Source organism: Felis catus, chromosome D4, assembly GCF_018350175.1.
Source record: "Felis catus isolate Fca126 chromosome D4, F.catus_Fca126_mat1.0, whole genome shotgun sequence".
Lineage (NCBI taxonomy): Eukaryota > Metazoa > Chordata > Mammalia > Carnivora > Felidae > Felis > Felis catus.
The window spans coordinates 94,541,127-94,559,955 of record NC_058380.1 but is presented as its reverse complement, the minus strand read 5'-3'; the positions used below and the strand labels follow the sequence as shown (position 1 = coordinate 94,559,955).

General features: G+C 63.4%; 1 protein-coding gene across 1 annotated transcript; it reads right to left on the bottom strand.

Moving 5' to 3' along the window:
* Positions 1 to 1,665: 1,665 nt before the first annotated feature.
* On the bottom strand, positions 1,666 to 11,287 carry MYMK (myomaker, myoblast fusion factor). Its single transcript, XM_006939622.5, has 5 exons — positions 10,969 to 11,287; positions 6,587 to 6,701; positions 5,633 to 5,781; positions 2,907 to 3,023; positions 1,666 to 2,446 (listed from the first exon to the last, which is right to left on the bottom strand). The coding sequence occupies exons 1-5, from the start codon at positions 11,101 to 11,103 to the stop codon at positions 2,297 to 2,299; spliced, it is 666 nt and encodes a 221-aa protein (XP_006939684.1). The 5' UTR covers positions 11,104 to 11,287; the 3' UTR covers positions 1,666 to 2,296.
* Positions 11,288 to 18,829: the final 7,542 nt, after the last annotated feature.

The following is an 18,829-nucleotide window of genomic DNA, read 5'->3' as shown; positions in this document are numbered from 1 at the left end:
GTCTCTAGGTGTAGGGCTGGAGGTTCCAAGTGTCCTCTTCTCTTTCTGTCCCCCTCCCGGGCACTCCCCCCACCGGCCCTTGGCTGGAGCCCCCAAGATGTCAAAGTGGGCCTTGGAAGCAGAGGAAGATGCCGCTAGGGTTAGGAGTCAGACCCTGGGCACAGCCACCGCTCAGCACCCAGTGTCCAAGTCACCGGGGCCGGCCGCCGGCCTCCCGGCCCTCCGTGTCCCTATCTGCACCGTGGGGTCTCCACGGTGCTGACCCTGCTGAGGAGGGGCGCGGTGGGCCTAGAGCCCCAGAGGCGGACGGGGCTGAGGGCTGGAGCGAGCCTCCTAATTGTCCATGACTTACAGACTTGGCTGGGCTCCCAGACGGCCTCATAAATCAGCGTGGCCGCAGTGAGTAGCCTGTTAGTATGGTCCTTAACGCTCTTGGCCGGCCCCTCACCTCCTCCCTGCTCAGGAGCATCCCGCGGCCTCCAACTTTCCATCTGCTGCCGCGGAGCTGGGAGCTGGGATGTGCTCGTCGGGTGTGTGTGTGGGGGGGGCACGGGGGAGGGGATGGGAGGGAGGTGACGGGGAGGGAGGCGACTGGCAGAGGCCTGCTTCCAGAGTGATGCCCGCGGGCCCCCCGCGTGGCCCCCACAGCCTTCGCTTTCCTTCCTGCCCGGTGTCTCCCCTCGCGGAGCTGGGAGACAGGCCGGACAGGACGATGCTGTTTCCAGGGGGCCCTATCTCTTCACGGTGTGAGCGGGCACCTGTGTGTGCACACCCCTCAACCGGACCAGAAGCCAACGGAAGCGGCTTCTGCCCGTCCCTGCGCCGGGCGGGGGATGCGGGGACATGTCCGTCTGGGAGGACGGCCCCGAAGCTGTGGGCTCAGCTTCCTCAACTGGGAAGCAGAGCGAGGCTGAGGCCTGCTCCCCGGGGCCCGGCCAGGACTCCGAGCCCGTGCGAGCTGCCCAGAGGCTGCTCTGTCATCCAGTCTGTAGGCTCAGGAAGGGGCTGAGCCAGAGTGAGACTGTGGGCGTCCGGGCCCCACGCGTGGGACCTCTGGACAGTCAGGGAGGCTGACAGACCGGGGGTGCCTCGCCGAGGGGCCAGCCTTGTCCCCAGCTCTCTCCCGGCCCCCTGAGGGGAGCAAGAGGTGACTTCAGGACAAATAAGGGGCCGCCCCGTGCGGTGGGGGTGGGGGTGCACAGTCTGGAAACAAAACGGGCCCCAGACAGGTGTAGGTAACTTCCTGCCTGACAGATGTGCCCACATCGTTCGGGAAGCTGGGGTGGGCTGGGGCTGCTGGGGAGGCTCAGGTTTGTGAGGTGATGTCTGGGAGGCCGGCCCCCACCCTCGCGGGGCCCAGCACAGACGGGCTGTAGGCGGGAGCCGGCCGCCCTCCCTCAGCGCTGCCGCAAGCCTGCCCCGTGCGCCCGGCTCCGGGCCCGCTGGCCTCCGCGCGGGTGTCCCTGGGCCCAGACCCCCTTCCCACGCTGGCCGTTAGCCCAGGGTGGAGCCGCTCGAAGGGCCAACACAGGTGCTCGCGCCCAGCCCGTGGGCGGCTGCACAGCGAGGGGGCGGGCTTGGTGGCGGCGGGCCTGGCCCGGGTCTGCACTCGCCTGCTCGAGGCCTCGGGCACCCCATGGACCCTGCGCCTCGGGCTTCTGTCTGTAGAAGGGAGTGATCATCCTTTAATGCAGACTTGTTTCACGAATTAGATGAAGCGATGATCATACGGCCTCTGGCACACGGGAAGGTCAAGGGCTGAGGAGCTTCCTGTGGGCTGCCGTTACTGACACGGCTTGATTCAGGGACCCGGCTGGAGGGACGGCCAGCAGGCCTGGACGGAGCCGGCCCCCACTGGCCTTGGCTTCCTACACGGGTCTGCTCAGAGCCCGAGGGCACAGGACAGAAGCGGTGACAACCAGGGTCCAGGAGGAGACGGGTGTGGTGAGGGGGGCATGGGCAGAGTCCCTTTGTGGCTGGGTGAGGAGGAAAGGGGGACGGGGTGGGGGGACCCATGTTGGCTGTGGGGTCCTGCGGACGCAGACTGACCATGACTGTGGGGGAGCAGGAGCGGGGCAGGAAGTCCTTTTCCTTCCAGCACGGTGGTTTGTGCTCCGTAGAAACCTAGTAAGTGGGCTCCCAGCAGCCCTCGGCAGGATGCTCCCCAAATCCCTCTGAGGGGAGACATTTCTCCTGGGTGCTCAGAGCCGGGGGGGGGGGCCATGGGGGTCTCTCCGCAGGCGGGAGATGCGGCAGGGCAGGGGCCGGCAGGGGGCAGGGGGCGGGCGCGGCGCGGTCAGACGCAAGCACAGCAGAGGGCGGGGCAGTTCAGCTTGGCGGGGGGCCCCGCGCTTCCGGCCTTCTTGTTGACCTTGGGCAGCAGGAGGACAAAGGACATGGCCAGCGCGCAGTGGTAGAAACTGTGCACGTAGGTGTAATCCCAATCCTGCAGGGGTGGGGGGTGGGGGGTCAGTCTGGGGCCCCAGGCCCCCCTCCCCGACGCTCTGGGCGCCCGCTTGCACGCCGGCCTGCCTGGCTCCCCAGGGCATCTGCGGTCGCCTCCCCGCCCCCACTCAGGAATGTGGCCAAGTGGCCCCCTCCAAGGAGCCTCCCCTCAGTGTCCGGCCCAGGCCATCCTTCCTGACATCAAACCCCACTCGCTAGGCCTTTGACAAGGAGTCCGGGGCTCCTCCCTGCCCCCCTCCCTCCTCCCTCCTCCCTCCTCCCTGCGGGTGCTGGCCCCCGCCCCAGGCCCCATCTGGGCTGTGCGCCTCGCCTCAGGTGCGCGCGGGCAGCGATCGATGGCCCCGGTGCTGGGGACCACGCAGGCTGTGGCGGGAGGGAGGGGAGGGAGGGACGGAAAAGCAGGAACGTGAGGCCACCCCGAGGAGGCTCAGGCCTTGTACCTCAAAGAAGAATCGTAACATGAGGGCCAGCGCCCCGAAACAGAGGCCGGGGCCTATCTGCTGGGTGTAGACGCTCTTGTCGGGGTACAGACCCTTCTTCTCCTTCATGAGCTGCAGCTGCGGGGAGAGTGGCCGGTGATGCGGGGGACGCCGCCCTGGGCTGCCCGGAGAGCTCGCCCTGGGCATGAGCACCTTGGCTACACTCGGGCAGGGGCTGGGGCGCAGGGAGATGCCCCACATGCCCAGCCTCACGGGTGCAGGACCCAAGGGAGCCCCCAGCCTGGACAGCTGAGCTGGGAACTGCGGGGCCAGTACCCCCCCATGGGGACCCCACCCCTGCCTGCCTCTTCGGGATGTAACAAGGCCACCCTTCCACATGCACCTCCCCCAGCCGGAGGGGACCCGTCCAGGGCACCAGTCACAGCAAGGGGGTGTTGGAGCCCTGGCCCTGCCCGCCAGTATGGCCGGTGGGGGGCGCCCGTGTGGTGCTCCGAAAGTCCCTTTGGTTGCTTTCACCGGTGTCCCATCGCAGTATTTATGAGACAGCCTGACCCGCGCGTTACATCTGTGGTTTCGCAGGCCCTGATGTTAGCGGAAGGCTCAAGCGGGCACTTGAATTCGGGTTCACATGCACTGAAATCATGCAGTAAATGTAGGGCCACACCCTGAAATCTCGAACCCTTGGGGGTTCCAAAGTGTTTCAGAGAGCGGGGTGTTTAGGCCTGTGGCAAGCCTCCACATGCACACTGCGAATGGTGGAGGTCCCCGGGGGCTGGGGAAGCGCCCCCCTTCCCCCCCACCAGCCCACCAGGTGGAGTGCACAGAGACCCCGAGTAGCCTTGGGCTGGGGCAGGGCAACTTTGGCCGCCAAAGCCCGGTTTTCAGGTTTCTGTAATTTACCATCGCCGATAAGGAATCAGGACCTGCACGGCACAGATAGGGCTTGGGTGGGGCTGGGGGCGTCCTGGGTGTGGGCGGCCACGGCCGTGGCTGCCCCAGGTCGTGCCCTAGCCTGGCCTGACCAGCCCTGCACCCCCCGCACCCGGCTCGGCTTCCTCTCCCCGAGGGTTGCTGTTCCCAACTCTGGCTTGAGGAGGGACGAGCCTCCGGGAGAAAAATCCACCCTCATTCCAGGAAACAACTGCCCTTGAAAATCCAAAATAAACTCCACGCTAAATGGTCTGCAAAACACAATTGGAGCCCCAGATGCAGGGAGCCGGGCAGACCTCCTGGTTCCTGTGGCTGGACCCACAGCCCCCAAGGCCGTGGAAGTCCCCGTGAGGATTCTCAGGGACACCAGGGAGTGACTTCTATTCTGGCGGATTACAACGCAGCCCAGATTCAGACCTGCCAAGATCTGAGAGGGGGGGAGCGGGGGAGGCGGGGAACGACAGCCCTCCAGGGCAGACCAAGGAGACTATCCTACTTCCTGCCAGGAGTGAGCGCATTATCGAGGGCTCTGTGTTTATGCATTCCAGCCTGTTCATTAACGTGGTCCTTCCCTGGGTCCAGACACGGCGGACCCAACATGCCTCCCCTCCTCCGAGGCAGCTCCGAGGGGCCTGCTGGGTCAGGCCCAGGCCAGCAGTGCGTCCCTGAGCCCCAGTGAGAAAGAGGCTCCTTCCCTTCCCTTGCTTGAAAAGTCGAGGCCCGGCCGCGCTCGGTGCTGCTGTGACTTCTTGCTGGCGGCTGACCTCTCTGAGCCCTACTTCCTTCATTAACCGCCTGGCCAAACAAACCCTCTGCTCCCTGGCTGTGGGAGGAGCCCGGGGCGCGGGGGGAAGGCTCGCCACCAGAACTTTATGTTCTCTCCCACAGCTGTAAAATGGGTTGGTGGGCACTTTCTGCAACCAGTTGTCCAGCCGGACCCCTCTTCCCAGAGAACTGTCTTCCTGCTTGCTCCCCAGGTGGCCCGGCAGACCATCTCTGAGGTCCTGACGTCTTGGCTTAATTTTGGGGCCTTGAGTGGGTGTGTGGCCTGGGCTGGGTCGGACCGGACCTTCCGCCAGCACTTGGAGCTGGGACCCCGAGATTCCAGGAGGAGCTCCAGAGGCGCTAAAATGGGGCAGAGGGACGTCCCCCTGGGGCCTGAGCTGCCGCAGGCCCGGTACAACAGAGGATTAGGGGAGGCCTGGGAGCCGTGTGTAAGGGCCTACTGGGTGCCATACCCCCCAGGGGTGGGCAGCAGAGGGCTCTCAGTGTCAGAAACTCCAGCTCGAGCTTCCTCAACGCTTACGGGCAGATCCCTCTTCCTGTTGACTGCATACCACAGCCTCCTTCCTCACTAGAACCAAACTCTAGGCTCACCCCCTCCAGGAAGTCTTCCCAGATTAACCCAGGCCATTTCCGATGGGTTTTGCATCTTTAAAGGAGTCACTGTCTGCAATACTATTAACAGCAATACTCCTAACGACTCCTATTTGTTGAGCAAGTGAGACCTCAGCTAGTACTTTTAAGTGCATTGTCTCATCTTGGAACCAAGGCCACGAGGTAAGAAAGAGACTGTCCCTGTAATGATCGCTTCACAGACCTGGAAGCTGAGGCAGGGGAGTGACGTCAGTTGGGTTTTAGGCCCAGAGCCGGTGAGTGCTGGTGACAAACCACGCCTGTGGGGCAGGGGTGCCTGGTGCTCACCGTCTCTGTGCTTTAGGCAAGACGGGCGGTAATCGGAGAGCCCGGGCGGAGGGGTGAGGGGGGCGGGGGGGGCAGGCCCAGGCAGTACGCACCCACTTGGTGGCGATGACAAGGACAGCCACGCCAATGGGGCCCGAGTACACGCCATAGCCCCAGCGGTCGTGGTAGATCCGGACCGCGATGGTCAGGACGCCAAACATCACAAAGGTCGACCTCTTGGGTTCGTCGAAGTCGGCCAGCGCTGGAGGGCGGGGAGAGGAACCGGCAGAGATGAGTGGCCCCCTGACCCCCCCCCCAGGCCACTGCTCCCCCAGAGGCATCCCTCAGGGCTCCCAGTGCTGGGCGTCCTCTGCCAGAGACAGCCCACGGCCCAGCCCGGTCACTCCGAGGTCTGAGTTGTTCCAGCGGGTTTGAAGGGAAAGACGTGGACGGAGCAGCCCGGGCGGCACGCGCCCGCCCCTGGGGACCCCTGGGGACCCCTGGGACGGAGACAAGGAAGGACACCCAGCTAAGAGACAGGAAAGATCTGGCTCCTTCAGGGGCACGTAGCAGGGAGCCCCGAGCGACGGGGTCCACGTGCCCTGACTCACATTGCCGCGAGACGGCGCTAAGTGAGAACAAAGTCGCGAATGACTTGCGTCCAGGGATTCCATCCCCGTACCGACCCGACCCGGGCTGACAGCGACGTGCGTCAAGGCTTGCGCGAGCCTCAAGAAACATCTTGGGGGCAAACCCTGACCTGGGGACAGCGGTCTCCCGGGGGAGAGAGCGGACGCCCTTCCGCCGGCCCTTGGCACTGCTCTAGAATGCGTGTGTTGCAACAAGCCTTTACCGAGTGTGTACGTTAGAGGTTTCGAGAATGGGAATCCGGGCGTGAAAGGACTGCGCGTTCCTAGACCAGACTGTGCTTGGACCCCGGGGGGGGGGGCGGGGGGGAGGAGACGCTCCAGATGAGGACTGGGCAGCAGGATCGCTGGGGTCGGGTTTCTCGGGGGGCCCGGCCCGTGGACGGCGGGGAAACTGGGCTTCGGGGTGCGGCCACTCACCCATCAGTGAGACCCACATGCTCAGCGCTGTCCCGTAGACGCTGAAGTACTCCAGGACGTCGTGGCGCATGAAGCAGAGGACTGACAGGCCGGGCCCGTTGCAGGCGTGGTGGAACTGCCGGAACACGCAGGGCGGTTGGGGGCTGGGAGGGACAGCGCACGGGTGGGGGAGGGCAGGAGGGGCGGGGGGTGGGGGGTGGGGGGACCGGGGCCGGGGCTGGGCCCCAGCCACACCCACACTCCGAGCTGAGCCAGACCACTCACCAGCTCGGGCAAGTCCTTTCACGGCCCGTGCCTCAGTTTCCCCACCTGAAAAATGGGGGCGCTGCCGACTGCTCCCCTCATGGGGTCTCGCGGGGATTCGAGGAAACAATCCGTGTCGGGGTCCGGAGCCTGGGACGCGCTGAGGGCTCAGACGCGTCTCTTACTTTCTGTGACGCGAGTAGACAGAGGCCGGGCGACGCTCCGCTGAGGCTCAAAGACGCGCCCTGCACGTTCCTTCAACAGCCGGGGTTACCGCCAGTGGGTGCATGTGCGCGTTCCCCGCGGCCGTGGACGTGAGGCCAGGGCCTACTCTTTGGATGCCAGGCGGCTCCTGGGGGGCCTGAGGGGCCTCCTGCTGTACGGTTGACCCCTGTCGTGACTGGGCTACCCCACAGAGGAAGTCCTCAGCCCCGAGTGGGCACCAGAACCCCCCGGGGGGGGGCTTGTGAATCCTCGGATCGCTGAGCCCACCCTGAGTCGTTAACTCGGCAGGTCTGGCGGGAGGTCAGAGATGTGCATTTTTAAGAGTTTTTCTGGCTGAAGCCAGCCGCCAGTGGGGAACACGCTTCGAGAACCACCGCAGGGACCCCTGTGCTGCAGACGGCACGGTCGGTTTGCCCGGCCGCTCCCACACTCGTACGGTCGTCTCCTCGACACCTTATTTAATAGCAATTTTTTCTAACCTATTATTTTTTTATTACTTTTTTTTAATGTTTATTTTTTGAGAGAGGGAGAGAGAGAGAGAGAGAGAGAGACAGAGCACAAGCAAGGGAGGGGCAGAGAGAGAGAGAGAGGGAGACACACAGAATCCAAAACAGACTTCAGGCTCCGAGCTGTCAGCACAGAGCCCGACGCAGGGCTCGATGTCACCGACCGCGAGATCGTGACCTGAGCGGAAATTGGACGCTTAACCGACGGAGCCCCGCAGACACCCCTCCTGGCAATTTTTAAAGCCAAATGCCTCTATGGGGTATTCTCAAAGCTGTCAACTGACTTCTTACCAAAAACAACCCTTTCCTTTTGCATATATGCACTTCATCATTTTAAGGAATATTAAATTATGTGACGTAATTATTTTGACAAGTTCCACGGGCATAGACGAGCCCGGAAACCGGCACAATCGTCTCTTGGTGAGCCCAGCTCAGCGGGCGGGAGGAGGTATGCAGGAGAGTAGCCCATGTCCGGAGGCCCCAGGGATGTTACAGGGGGAGCAGGAGCCCAGGGTCACCCGGTGAGTCAAGCAAGTTGGGGTGGATTTAGAGCTCATATCGGTTACAATTACGGGTGTCTTAAAGCTAAGGTGCCCCCGGGAGGTGTTAATAGAGGTATAGTGCCCAGAACAAAGGAGGTGACAGAGTCCTGCTTCTCTCTGTCCGGGTCAGACCCACCTAGAAGACTGTGTTGAACTTTGGAGTCTCACCCTTTGAAGTGACACAGGCAGAGAGGATAGAGAAGAACAACTAGGGAGTGGACATAACTGTTTGGGGAAAGGGAAGCTTCAGGTGACGCCTGATCAAGGTGCTCAGAACTCTGTGGGATAGAGTGGGGAGACACTTGCTCCACGTGGCTCTGGCAGGCAGAGCGAGGCCTTACAAGTGACATGGACATTCTCCTGCTGCTTCTAGAACTCCATCCCTCCCCCCGCCCCCCAGCCCCATCATCTGCTGTCTCTGCACCCACACCTCTCCTTCGTAGCACAGATCACCGTGTAGAATTACGGACTTAATCGCTAAGAGATTCTTGGAGTGTCTGTGCCCTGCCCCCATCAAGAGCAGGAATACGGTCTCATCCCGGCCGTGTGAATGCAGGGTCAGGGAGGCAGGGTTTAGAGCGGTCTGAAGGAGAGCTGACCCGAGATGGGGCGGGGGGGGGGGGCTCTCCCGCCAGGCCCTTGGTTCATTTCTGTTGGGCAGGTGGGGAGGGTGAGATTCCGAGCAGGGCTACCTGCCAAGGAGGCAGGGCAGAGGGGGGATAGGCGCCTGTGAGGCCTGCCTCCGTCTTCCAACGCAGGGGCAGATTGCGGGCCCGGAGGGTGCTGGTGGGGGTGGGGTACAGCTGGGGACCTGGTGGGAGACCGCACAGCCTCCAGAGGCCGACGTCACAGATCCTTGTTTTGTGAGCCTGCTTGGGGCCCCCTCTGTCGGTCCGCGGGGCGAGCCAGGCGACCCCCTGTGACAACTGGCCCAGGAGGGTCCTGGGTGGAACGCAGAAGAAGCCACATGGGAGGCAGGGGCTGCCGTGGTGTTGCCTGGGGCTCTGGGAGAGAGGGGTTGAGTGTGGCTTTGAGGTTGGAGGACATTTGTCACAGGAGGCAGCTGCCTCTGCCATTCTGGGCTGGCCAGGGCGGGCCGCTGAGGTCAGCCCGGAGGCAGCTGGGGGCCAGCCCAGCCCCAGCAGGGAGGGGTGGCCTGGCCGTGTCTGTGGGTTCCTGGGTGGGGTCTGACCTGGGCCTGGGGACAAGACCCCTGGCTCCCCTCCCCGGCCCTAAGCCCCCTGTACCCGCAGAGAAGTCCTGCGTCCACCCCGTGCCTGGGCTTCCCAGCTGCCAAACCGACTTCCCGGAGCCCTCCCAAGCAGGGGTCCCTTGTGGGGCCAATGAAATGGCATCGGACAAAATGCCTTGACTGAGCCAGGAGCTCCAAGGTACATCTGGTGCTCACAGTGACACGGGACCCAGCCTCTGTCGGACTTGGTTTCTCCATCCGTCAAATGGGCCCGTCACAGTCCCAGGCTCACGGGGAGCCGAGAAGACCACAGAAGACACTGTGTGCAGAGCCCCCGGCACGCCCCCCAGCCTGGATGCTGGCTCCCGGCGGGGGTCTCTCCCACCCAGAGGTGGAGACAAGCCCCAGGCAGCCCCTGGCCCCAGGTCCCTGCTGCCTAAGGGGGCGCCCGCCCAAGTGCACACACAGGTGCAGGCACGTCTGCGGACACAGGCGTGTGCTCACACACCTACTGCCCACGGCTGCCCCCGGGACCCCGAGGCCCCGCTGCCGGGGAGCCAGGCCGGCGGCAAAAGGCCTCGTGCGATTTGTCACGTCCGGGGGGACGCTCGCCCCCGCGGTGCGTGCTTCTCGCGGGGAGCTGGGCTTCAGTGAAGGGTGAGTCCGAGGGGAGCCGATGAGGAGGACTGTCAGAGCCAGGGAGGGGGGCCAGCCATGTTCGTGGGGGGCTCAGAGGGACATGGCGGCAGGGAGATGAGACACAGACGGGGGCGGGCAGGTGGACGGAAGGATCGTCGATTGGGTAGGTAGGGGGCAATGATTGATTAGATAGGGATGTACATGGGTAGGAGTATAGGCAGACAGACAGACAGAAACTAGAGGGACAGATCGAGCCAGAGAGACACGTGGAGGGGCAGGGGGGCAAAGCCAGACAGGGAGAGACAAGGGGGTTTGGGAAGAGGGCAAGTTCTATGGAGACAGAGCTCCAGAAATCAAGAGAGACCCAGACGCAGACAGAGTGAAAGAAAAAAAGGCAGATGTGGAGAAAAGCAACAGGAGAAAGGCAGAGGGAAGGAGCCCCATGGGGAGGGGAGGGGGGGAGAGACAGTGCGAAAAGGCAGCCGTCCAGGCTTATAAATGGAGAAAGAAGGACTCAGAGAGAGACAGACGTAGGCCCCAAGAAGGAGAGACAAGCAGACGTGAGCAGGCCCTCCTGAACAGGGGCCAGCTACAGGATTCCAGAATCCTGGAATCAGACTCACCCAGGCCCTACACGTTCCCTCAACCCCACTACCCCCCTCCCGGGGCCCGGTGCGGCCCCTCCGCCCCGGCTCAGCTGCCCCGCACTCGTAGGTGGGACGAGGGCGGGGGCCTGGGGTGGCCTGCCAGCGGTGAGAGAAGGGGCACCCCGGAGGGGCTCGTCCTGGACCCACCGGATCTCGCCCATCTCGCGCACACCGACCCCGGAGTGACTTCCCGGCACAGACGGGGAACCTGAGGTCCAGAGAGGAGGAGGGGGGCCCCCACCCCTTGCTCCTGGTCTTCGGGCTCTTTCTTTCACCTCCAAATCACTTCTCCTCATCACCGATACAGGCACGTGGTGGAAAGATCGCCCCTCTCCTCCGCCGTGGGGAGGGTGCCCCGCGTGGGTCCTCCCGCGGGGCCCGGACTTACCGCCACGAAGAACATGGTGAACAGGTAGACCATGGCCTCCATGTGGAAGCGGCGCTTGGCAGCGATGCTGACCGTGGGGAGGAAAGCCAGGCTGCTGAGGGTGGGGAGGAGCAGCTTTGCCACGAGCGTCCCCATGGGCCAGGGAGGAGGGCGCCGGCTGGGGAGGAGGGGAGGGTGCGGGCCGCCCGGGTCCCCAGGGCAGAGAACACGGAAGGGACGAGGCCTGCTCCGTTCGGTGGGGGCTCCGATGGCAGCTGTGGTTCGAATGCCCCGAAGGGGGGCAGGGACTTGAGTGCACGTGTTGAGGGCACACGGACAGAGGCCAACAGCTGACGTACCACGTGATCAACACTTGTCTCGGATTTTTTTTTTTTTTTTTTTTTTTGGGAGACCAGAGTTATTGATTCAAGGAGACCATCCTTCTTTCCTCCGAGGCGACAAAGTCCCCGTGAGTACCAGCCTCAACTTGCAGCCCCTTTCCGTCCTGGCCCTCTCCCCAGGGCACTCGGGAGCCCCGGACGAGGGCACCAATGTCCGCTGGCGGCTAGAGGTGAGAGAACCCAAGGTTTAGTCAATTCTTTTTTTTTTTTTTAATTTTTTTTTTTAACGTTTTTATTTATTTTTGAGACAGAGAGAGACAGAGCATGAACGGGGGAGGGTCAGAGAGAGGGAGACACAGAATCCGAAACAGGCACCAGGCTCCGAGCTGTCAGCACAGAGCCCGACGCGGGGCTCGAACTCACGGACCGCGAGATCATGACCTGAGCCGAAGTCGGCCGCTCAACCGACTGAGCCACCCAGGCGCCCCAAGGTTTAGTCAATTCTAATCACTCAAGGACCCTGTAGACAAGTGTTGTATTTTACGAGCCCATAGGCAGGGTCCCGCTCACTCGCGTGCTTTCCGCCCCCCTCTCCCCCCTCCCCACACAGATTCCCCCAAAACAGAACCAACGAAACGTTTTTTTTCTGTTTGTTTACATCGTCTTGCATCTGTAGCAGACACAGGATGGTCTCCAAAGCGATCCAGGATAAGGCTGACGACCCAGGATAAGGCTGACGATCCAGGGTAAGGCTGACGACCCAGGGTAAGGCTGACGATCCAGGGTAAGGCTGACGACCCAGGGTAAGGCTGACGATCCAGGGTAAGGCTGACGACCCAGGGTAAGGCTGACGATCCAGGGTAAGGCTGACGACCCAGGGTAAGGCTGACGATCCAGGGTAAGGCTGACGACCCAGGGTAAGGCTGACGACCCAGGGTAAGGCTGACGATCCAGGGTAAGGCTGACGACCCAGGGTAAGGCTGACGATCCAGGGTAAGGCTGACGACCCAGGGTAAGGCTGACAATCCAGGGTAAGGCTGACGATCCAGGATAAGGCTGATGATCCAGGGTAAGGCTGACAACCCAGGATAAGGCTGATGATCCAGGGTAAGGCTGACGACCCAGGATAAGGCTGACGACCCAGGATAAGGCTGACGATCCAGGGTAAGGCTGACGACCCAGGGTAAGGCTGACGACCCAGGGTAAGGCTGACGATCCAGGGTAAGGCTGACGCTCGCCTTCTCCGCACCCCTTGGCTGGCCTTTGGGAAGTGACTTTCCCTTGTTTTAAGAGGTCTGAGGGGAGCCGTCTGGCGGGGTGCCCCCTTATCCTCCAGCCCAAGAACAATGGGAGTGGTGAGCTCCACAGACAGACTTTCTCCCTGGTCTGATTGCTTGCTTGTTTCCTGATGGATGGATTCCTTGTCAGCAGAAGAACATTCTTTCCCTTCTCCATTTTTTTCATCCTGATAAAATTCACATATGAAAAATGCACAGATTTAAAAAAATTTTTTAATGTTTTATTTATTTTTGAGAGAGACAGGGACTGAGCATGAGTGGGGGAGGGGCAGAGAGAGGGGGAGACACAGAATCCGAAACAGGCTCCGGGCTCCGAGCTGTCAGCACAGAGCCCGACGCAGGGCTCAAACTCACAGACCGTAAGATCATGACCTGAGCCGAAGCCGGACGCTTCACCGACGGAGCCACCCAGGTGCCCCCCAAATGTAAGGTTTGATGCATTTTGATGAATGCATACACCTCCGTGACCCATGCCGTGTCCCCGTCAGCCCAGGATGTGCCCGCGTGCCCTTTGCCAGCACAGGCGGGCGCTGGCCTGATTTCTGCCTGATTTTGCCTGTTCTGGAAACCCACACACATGGAGCTGCGCAGCACGCGTTCTCGTGGGTCTGACTGGCATTCGCCCCACCAACAGAATGTCCCCGAGGTTCGCCCACGTCGTGGCAAGTGGTTCCTTTGGTCGCGGGGCACGTAGTGTTCTACTGTCCGGGTACGCTACGCTTTGGTTCTCGTGGGAGCCGGGCCGCGGAGTGTGACCATTCCGGGGACGGTGGGGGCGCCGGGGGAGGGTCTGCCAACGCATCTCCGTGTCTCAGAGAGGGGCCTGGCTATTCCACCTTTCCTTCTGTGGAAGAGCAACCAAAAACCCTTTCCATAAATCTCATTTCTGACCTGAGCTGGCCGGAGCCCGCTTCTGCTGTTTGCAATGATGCATTTGGTCGTGTCATTTTTCTGCGTAAGCGCCTGCCAAGTTTCCAAGGCATCTACCACCGTTGGGGTGAAGTCCAAGTGTCAGGGAGACCACGGGGCCATCCCCAGCCCCGGTGCCCCCACCGCACACCCCGCTCCCCACCGTGCTCTCAGACCCCGTAAGAACATGCTTCCCCCTCCCCTGTTCTGGTCCCTCTGGTCGCTGTCCGGGCCGTGCCATCCGTGGGGAGGCTGCCCCCCGCGCTGGCCCCCAGGCAAGCTGATGGCGCTCCTGTGCTGAGCCCCAGCCTGGCACACGGTCGGAGTTCAACAAACACCGGCTGAATGAATGACTTTGTTAAGAGAATGAATGAAAGTCCGAGGAGGCCAGGCGGCTGCACATTTCAGTCTGGCACTTCGCGGCCAGTTCCCTGCCCCAAATGGGAAGACCAGACCCTGCTGCGTGCAGCTCGGGGCAGGAGGCAGGCGACCCCATGCGGGCCCACCCCTCCGCCCCTCGGCTCCTGCTCGGACCGCCCCCCGCCCCCGCCCCCAGCCCCCAGCCCCAGCTTCCAGGAGTGGAAATACGAGTAGATGTCAGGTGTCCGAGAACTCTCTGGAGCCATAAACCCTGCTCAGAAGCAGGAAAACATTCCACAGTTGGTTTTGTGCAGGAGTGTGTGTGTGTGTGTGTGTGTTTTCTTTGCAGCTGTAAACTCCAGGGCCAGGGCTGTGAGCTCGGGGAAGGGAAAAAGAGAAGGGGGAGGTGGTGGAAGCAAGGGTGAGCCCGCTTGTACATGTGTTGCAGTGATTAAGGCAGAAGGGGGCCGAGGGGGGCCGCCCCCAGAGCGGGGGGACAGGTGACCAGTCCGGGGGCAGCCCGAGGAGCCCCTGTAGCGAGGCCGGAAGTGCAGGGACAGCGTGGAGCGGGGCGGGGGGGGGGGGCTGCGTGCGGCTCCCCTCTGAGACCTGGCCGCCTGGAGACCGACCAGCTGGCTCGGGGGAAGGCGTCCAGCTCCGAACAGGACTGAAATGACCCTCGGCTCTCCCTGCAGCAGGCGAAGCGATGGGCCTGGGGGCTGGGGGAGGGGGAGGCAGAGTGGAAGGCAGGCTGCTGCTTCCAGGGTCGAGCTGCCTTCGGAGGTGCAGGGGCAGGGGGGGACGGGGCCACTCAACCAGCGGCCTGAGCAGCAGATGTGCAACCCCCCCCTTCCCTGCGTTCGGTGACCTCCGCCTGCCAGCCTGCCGTGGACACCCTCCCCCACCGGCCCCCACCGGCCCCCACCTGCCCACGTCCCAGCGCACACCCTCCTTCGGCCTGGCCGCTCTCGCCGCTCTCGCCTTCCCCTGTGGCCCTCAGCCTCTCCTGACGCCCGGCGGGGTGTGGGCTCCCCCTTGCAACCCACCCCCCTCCACACACACACTGTGTGTGTCTTGAAAACCACTGGCAGGCGCAGACATTTATTCAGCGCCGGCCATGTGCAGGGCCCTGTGCCAAGCACTCTTCCTACTTTGTCCTGTCGGGTCCTGGCAGCTGCCAGAGGGTGGGGTGGGGGGTGGGGAGAGCTGCCTCTGCCGTGCCCATTTTACAGGGGAGGAGACTGAGGCCCGGAGAGGAGCAGAGACTGCTCGGGGTCTCCCTGCGCGGCCCCAGGCGCCATCCCCGCTCCGCCCAGCAGGTGGCGCTGGCCCGGGGTTGCTGGGGGAGGGGAGGGGAGGGGAGGGGAGGGGAGGGGAGGGGAGGGGAGGGGAGAGGCCCCCAGGGAGCCCGCCCTTCCGCCCCCCCCCCCCCCCGTCCCTCGCCCCCTCGCCTCGGAGCAGGCGGGTTTTATAGAGGTGCCGAAACGCCTGGAATGGCACGGAGCCCCCGCCTCCCGGACAGCTGTCTGTCTGCCCTGCCCGCCCGGAGAGCGAAGCCAGCGGCTGCGCCTGCGTCCTCCCGGCTTTGAACACCCGGCCCGGAGGTCCCGGGCGGCCCCTGCGCCTTGGCTCCCTGCGTAGGGGTGCACCGAGGCGGGCCCGCACCTGCGGAGCGGGGCGGGCTCTGATGTTTTCCAGCTCGTTCCTTGGGGTCCGCAGCCTGGACCGCTGTCCGGGGCCTCTGCGCCCTGCACGTGTCGCGTGTGTCCGCGCTGTGTGTCTGCGACGGAGCTTGTGAGAGCAATCATGTGTAGTCCTCAGCCGCAGGCTGAGAATTAGCAACCCGAGCCACCCCCAGCTCTGAACGCCTGCCACGTGAGCCAGCCGGAGCGCGCCGCCCCTGCCTGGCTCTGGGGCTCTGGTGTGCCCCTCGCCCAGCGAGCCTCAGTCTCCTCATCTGCAAAATGGAGCCCGCGCTGCCCCTGCCTCCCAGGGTCGTGGTGTGGAGCTCTGAGCAGCAGCCCGACCGCCTGTCTGGCCTTGGGGCTTTGTCTCCCTGGGGGTTGCAGAGGCTACTGGGGCCTCTCATGCACCCGCCACCCCCCTACCCCCTCCCTGTTCCATATCTGGGTGGAAGGGAGCCTCTTGTGGAATCTGAGAACCAGAGAGGTCTACCCATTTCCTGGGTTCCCCCGCTTGAACTTCGAGCCTTGGCTTGACAGAAGAAAGGCCAAGAAAGTTGGACAGGGAAAGAAAGAAGTCCGTTTGGTGGTCCAGCCTCCCACCTGCTGACCCCCGTGGTCTGCAGGGGGAAGTTCTTCCCGAATGTCCAGCCCCTGGGCCCGGGGCAGAGAAAGTTGTCATCTGCCCTGGGCTGGGCAGGGAGCTCACGGGGTCCCCAGAGCTCACGGAGCTCCAGACTGACGGTGCTGGGGCTGCCCTCGGGGGCCTGGTCCTCTTCTGGTGTCTGGCCGGTCACCTCCAAGCTGGCCCCTCGATGGCCCGGGACCTGTTGGGTGGGAAAGCTCTGCTGTCAGAAGGCACCCAGGACGCCTCTGGGGGGACAGAGAGAGGAGGAGGAGGGCAGGCAGGCCGCTGGCGGCCGGGGCAGGGGGACCCGCCTCACACACGCTCTGGCTGTGGTCCCCATGCTTCTGGGCTCCGCTCTGGACACTTTGCCGTGCAGCACAGGGCCTGGCTCCGCGTGTGACTGTTCAGCCACCAGCACCCCCAGCCCGTCACCCCATGGCACCCCGCGCCCCTCCCGTGCCCTGGATCTCTCCTCCTCCCTGAGCCTGCCTCACGGTCTGCCTCCTGTTTTCCCACACCCCTGCTTGGCGTCGTTAGAAATGTGCCTGTTTTCCCGCTTCCAAGCTCCTCCTCGGACATCCAGAAGGCTCCAGTGGCAAGACATTTCCTAAAACACAGCCGGGACCCACAGGTGGTGGCGGGTGGGGTCTCCATGCGGCAAAGGCCCTGGGGGACGTCAGCAGGCCAGCAGGGAGCTCTGCCTCCGGAGAGCGGAGACCCTCAGAGGACAGGGGGCCCTGGCGTCGGGAGCCACCACACACATCCACCCCTTTGTTAACCGAGCACCTACTACGAGCCGGCCCCACAAAGATGCCCCGTGACCTGGGAGCGGTCTCCGCTCTGTGGGGTCTCAGCTGCCAGTCAGGGAAGAGCATTCTGGCCCGACATGAGAAGCCTGAACGAAGTCCCAAGGGCTTCCTGGAGGAGGTGGCCCTAGAAGATCGGCTGGGGGTGCTGAGCATGTCCAGATGGGTGCAAAAGAAGGGTTCCACAAAGTGGGGAACAGGACCTGAGACAGGGGCTCAAAATACTCGTAGTGACTCCAGGGAGCCCAGACGCAGTTTGAACCATAGGAGGGACCCAGCCAGGAAGCAGTGACCCCGCTGGGTAATTTGTGGGGCTCAGTGCAAAATGGGGGGGGGGCCTTTGTTCAAAAAGCAGGACAGAGCTTCTTTCCTCCCCGATTCTCTGGACGGACCGTGTTATTTTCTATCCGAGGGTTAACGCCGTGTTCCTTTGGGCACGAGGATACTCCTGGGAGAGCGTTCACCCTCACGGGTACCCGGGATCCCGCCCAGCGCGGAGGGCAGAGGCAGTTGCGGTGGCTGGGTCAGGGCTGGCAGGGGTCGGGTGGTCAAGAACCAGGGAGGCGGAGGGAGGTGGACCGTGCGTGAGCCAAGGCTCCAAGCCCCAGTGTGTGCTCCCTCGTCCCTTAGGATGTCACTTCCAGAATACGGATCCAAGCGTAACATTATTAAGACTTTCAGTACAGTGACGGCCGCAAGCGTGGGTCCCTTCTGAGCACAGCAGCCTTGAGGCTCCTCGGGAGGGCGCTCTGGGTTCCTGCCCCGAGAGCCTCGCTGGGACCCTGTGAAGTGGGCACCTATGGCCTGTGGCCCAGGAGGCCCACCCTCACCAGCTCCCCCCGGGGCCAACAGCTCTCCACACTCGGAGCACAGTCCTGCCGGTGCTTTATTCCTCACCCCAAATTCCTAGGGTCTTGGGGGGCCTCCCAGAAGCCTTCCCTGGCTCCTGAGTTCTCTCCTGACGTTCCCAGGCCACCAGCAGAAAAAGCAGCAGGTGCAGCTCCCTGCGGGTCTGGAGTTTGGGGGCTCACCGGTGTCCCTCGGGGGAGAGCCTTGGCGGGTTCCTCCAGGTGGAGGCTGGGGTGGGGCGGAAGCGTGGCAGGCACCTGGGAGGGTCACACACCTGCAGGAGGTCACAAAGCCAGGGGGGTGGCAGGCCTGTCTCCCGGGCACTGCCCCGCCGGGCTCAGAGAAGGCGCTGGGGGTGTTTGTGTCGGTTGGCCGTGGGGTCCCTCCCAAGGGAAACCATTAGTCACCCTGGCGCTGGCTGGCTGTGGAGCCAGAAACGCTGGGAGTTTCGGGCCCGTGCCAGGGGGTGCCGGGCCCTGGCGCTCGGCTGGAGGGGAGGGGATGGCGACTGTGTCTGTGAGGGCCGGGGGGGGGGGTCTGCGCGTGGGTGCTTGTGCTCCAGACGGTGCCCGGGGACAGGCTCCGTCCTGTCTGCACTTCAGCACACCGGCCGCAGGGGGCAGTGTGGAGCTGGGTTCAAGTCTTGGTCACAGTGACTATCCCAGCGGCCCCAAGGGGAACACGAGATGGACAAGACCCCCCCTCCTCCATGTTCCGGGGAGGACAGATATCATGGGAGAACCCCGCGGATGGAGAGGACACGATCAGCAAGAGTGCTGGGGTCCCTGATGGGCCCCTTACCGGATGTGGGACTTGAAGCCTCAGTCTGTCCATCTGCAAAATGGGCGTAGCGAAGATGCTGGCCTCATCGCTCCCGGTGCCCGGGAAGGGCTCCATGCATGGGAGCGGGCGGTGCTGTTTTACTCTTACTCCTTCTCCACTGTTCCTGTCGGTGGCCAGACAGGCCACGGGGACGGGATAACTCTCAGCCACCCACGGTGGCCGCCGA

Bases quoted from the DNA above. Each gene is read 5' to 3' on its own strand.
- MYMK (XM_006939622.5), bottom strand. From the start codon at position 11,103: ATGGGGACGCTCGTGGCAAAGCTGCTCCTCCCCACCCTCAGCAGCCTG. The intron at 6,702-10,968 runs GTAAGTCCGGGC...GTGTTCCGGCAG, and splicing joins TCACCATGTTCTTCGTGGCG to TTCCACCACGCCTGCAACGG. The intron at 5,782-6,586 runs GTGAGTGGCCGC...CCCGCCCTCCAG, and splicing joins CATGTGGGTCTCACTGATGG to CGCTGGCCGACTTCGACGAA.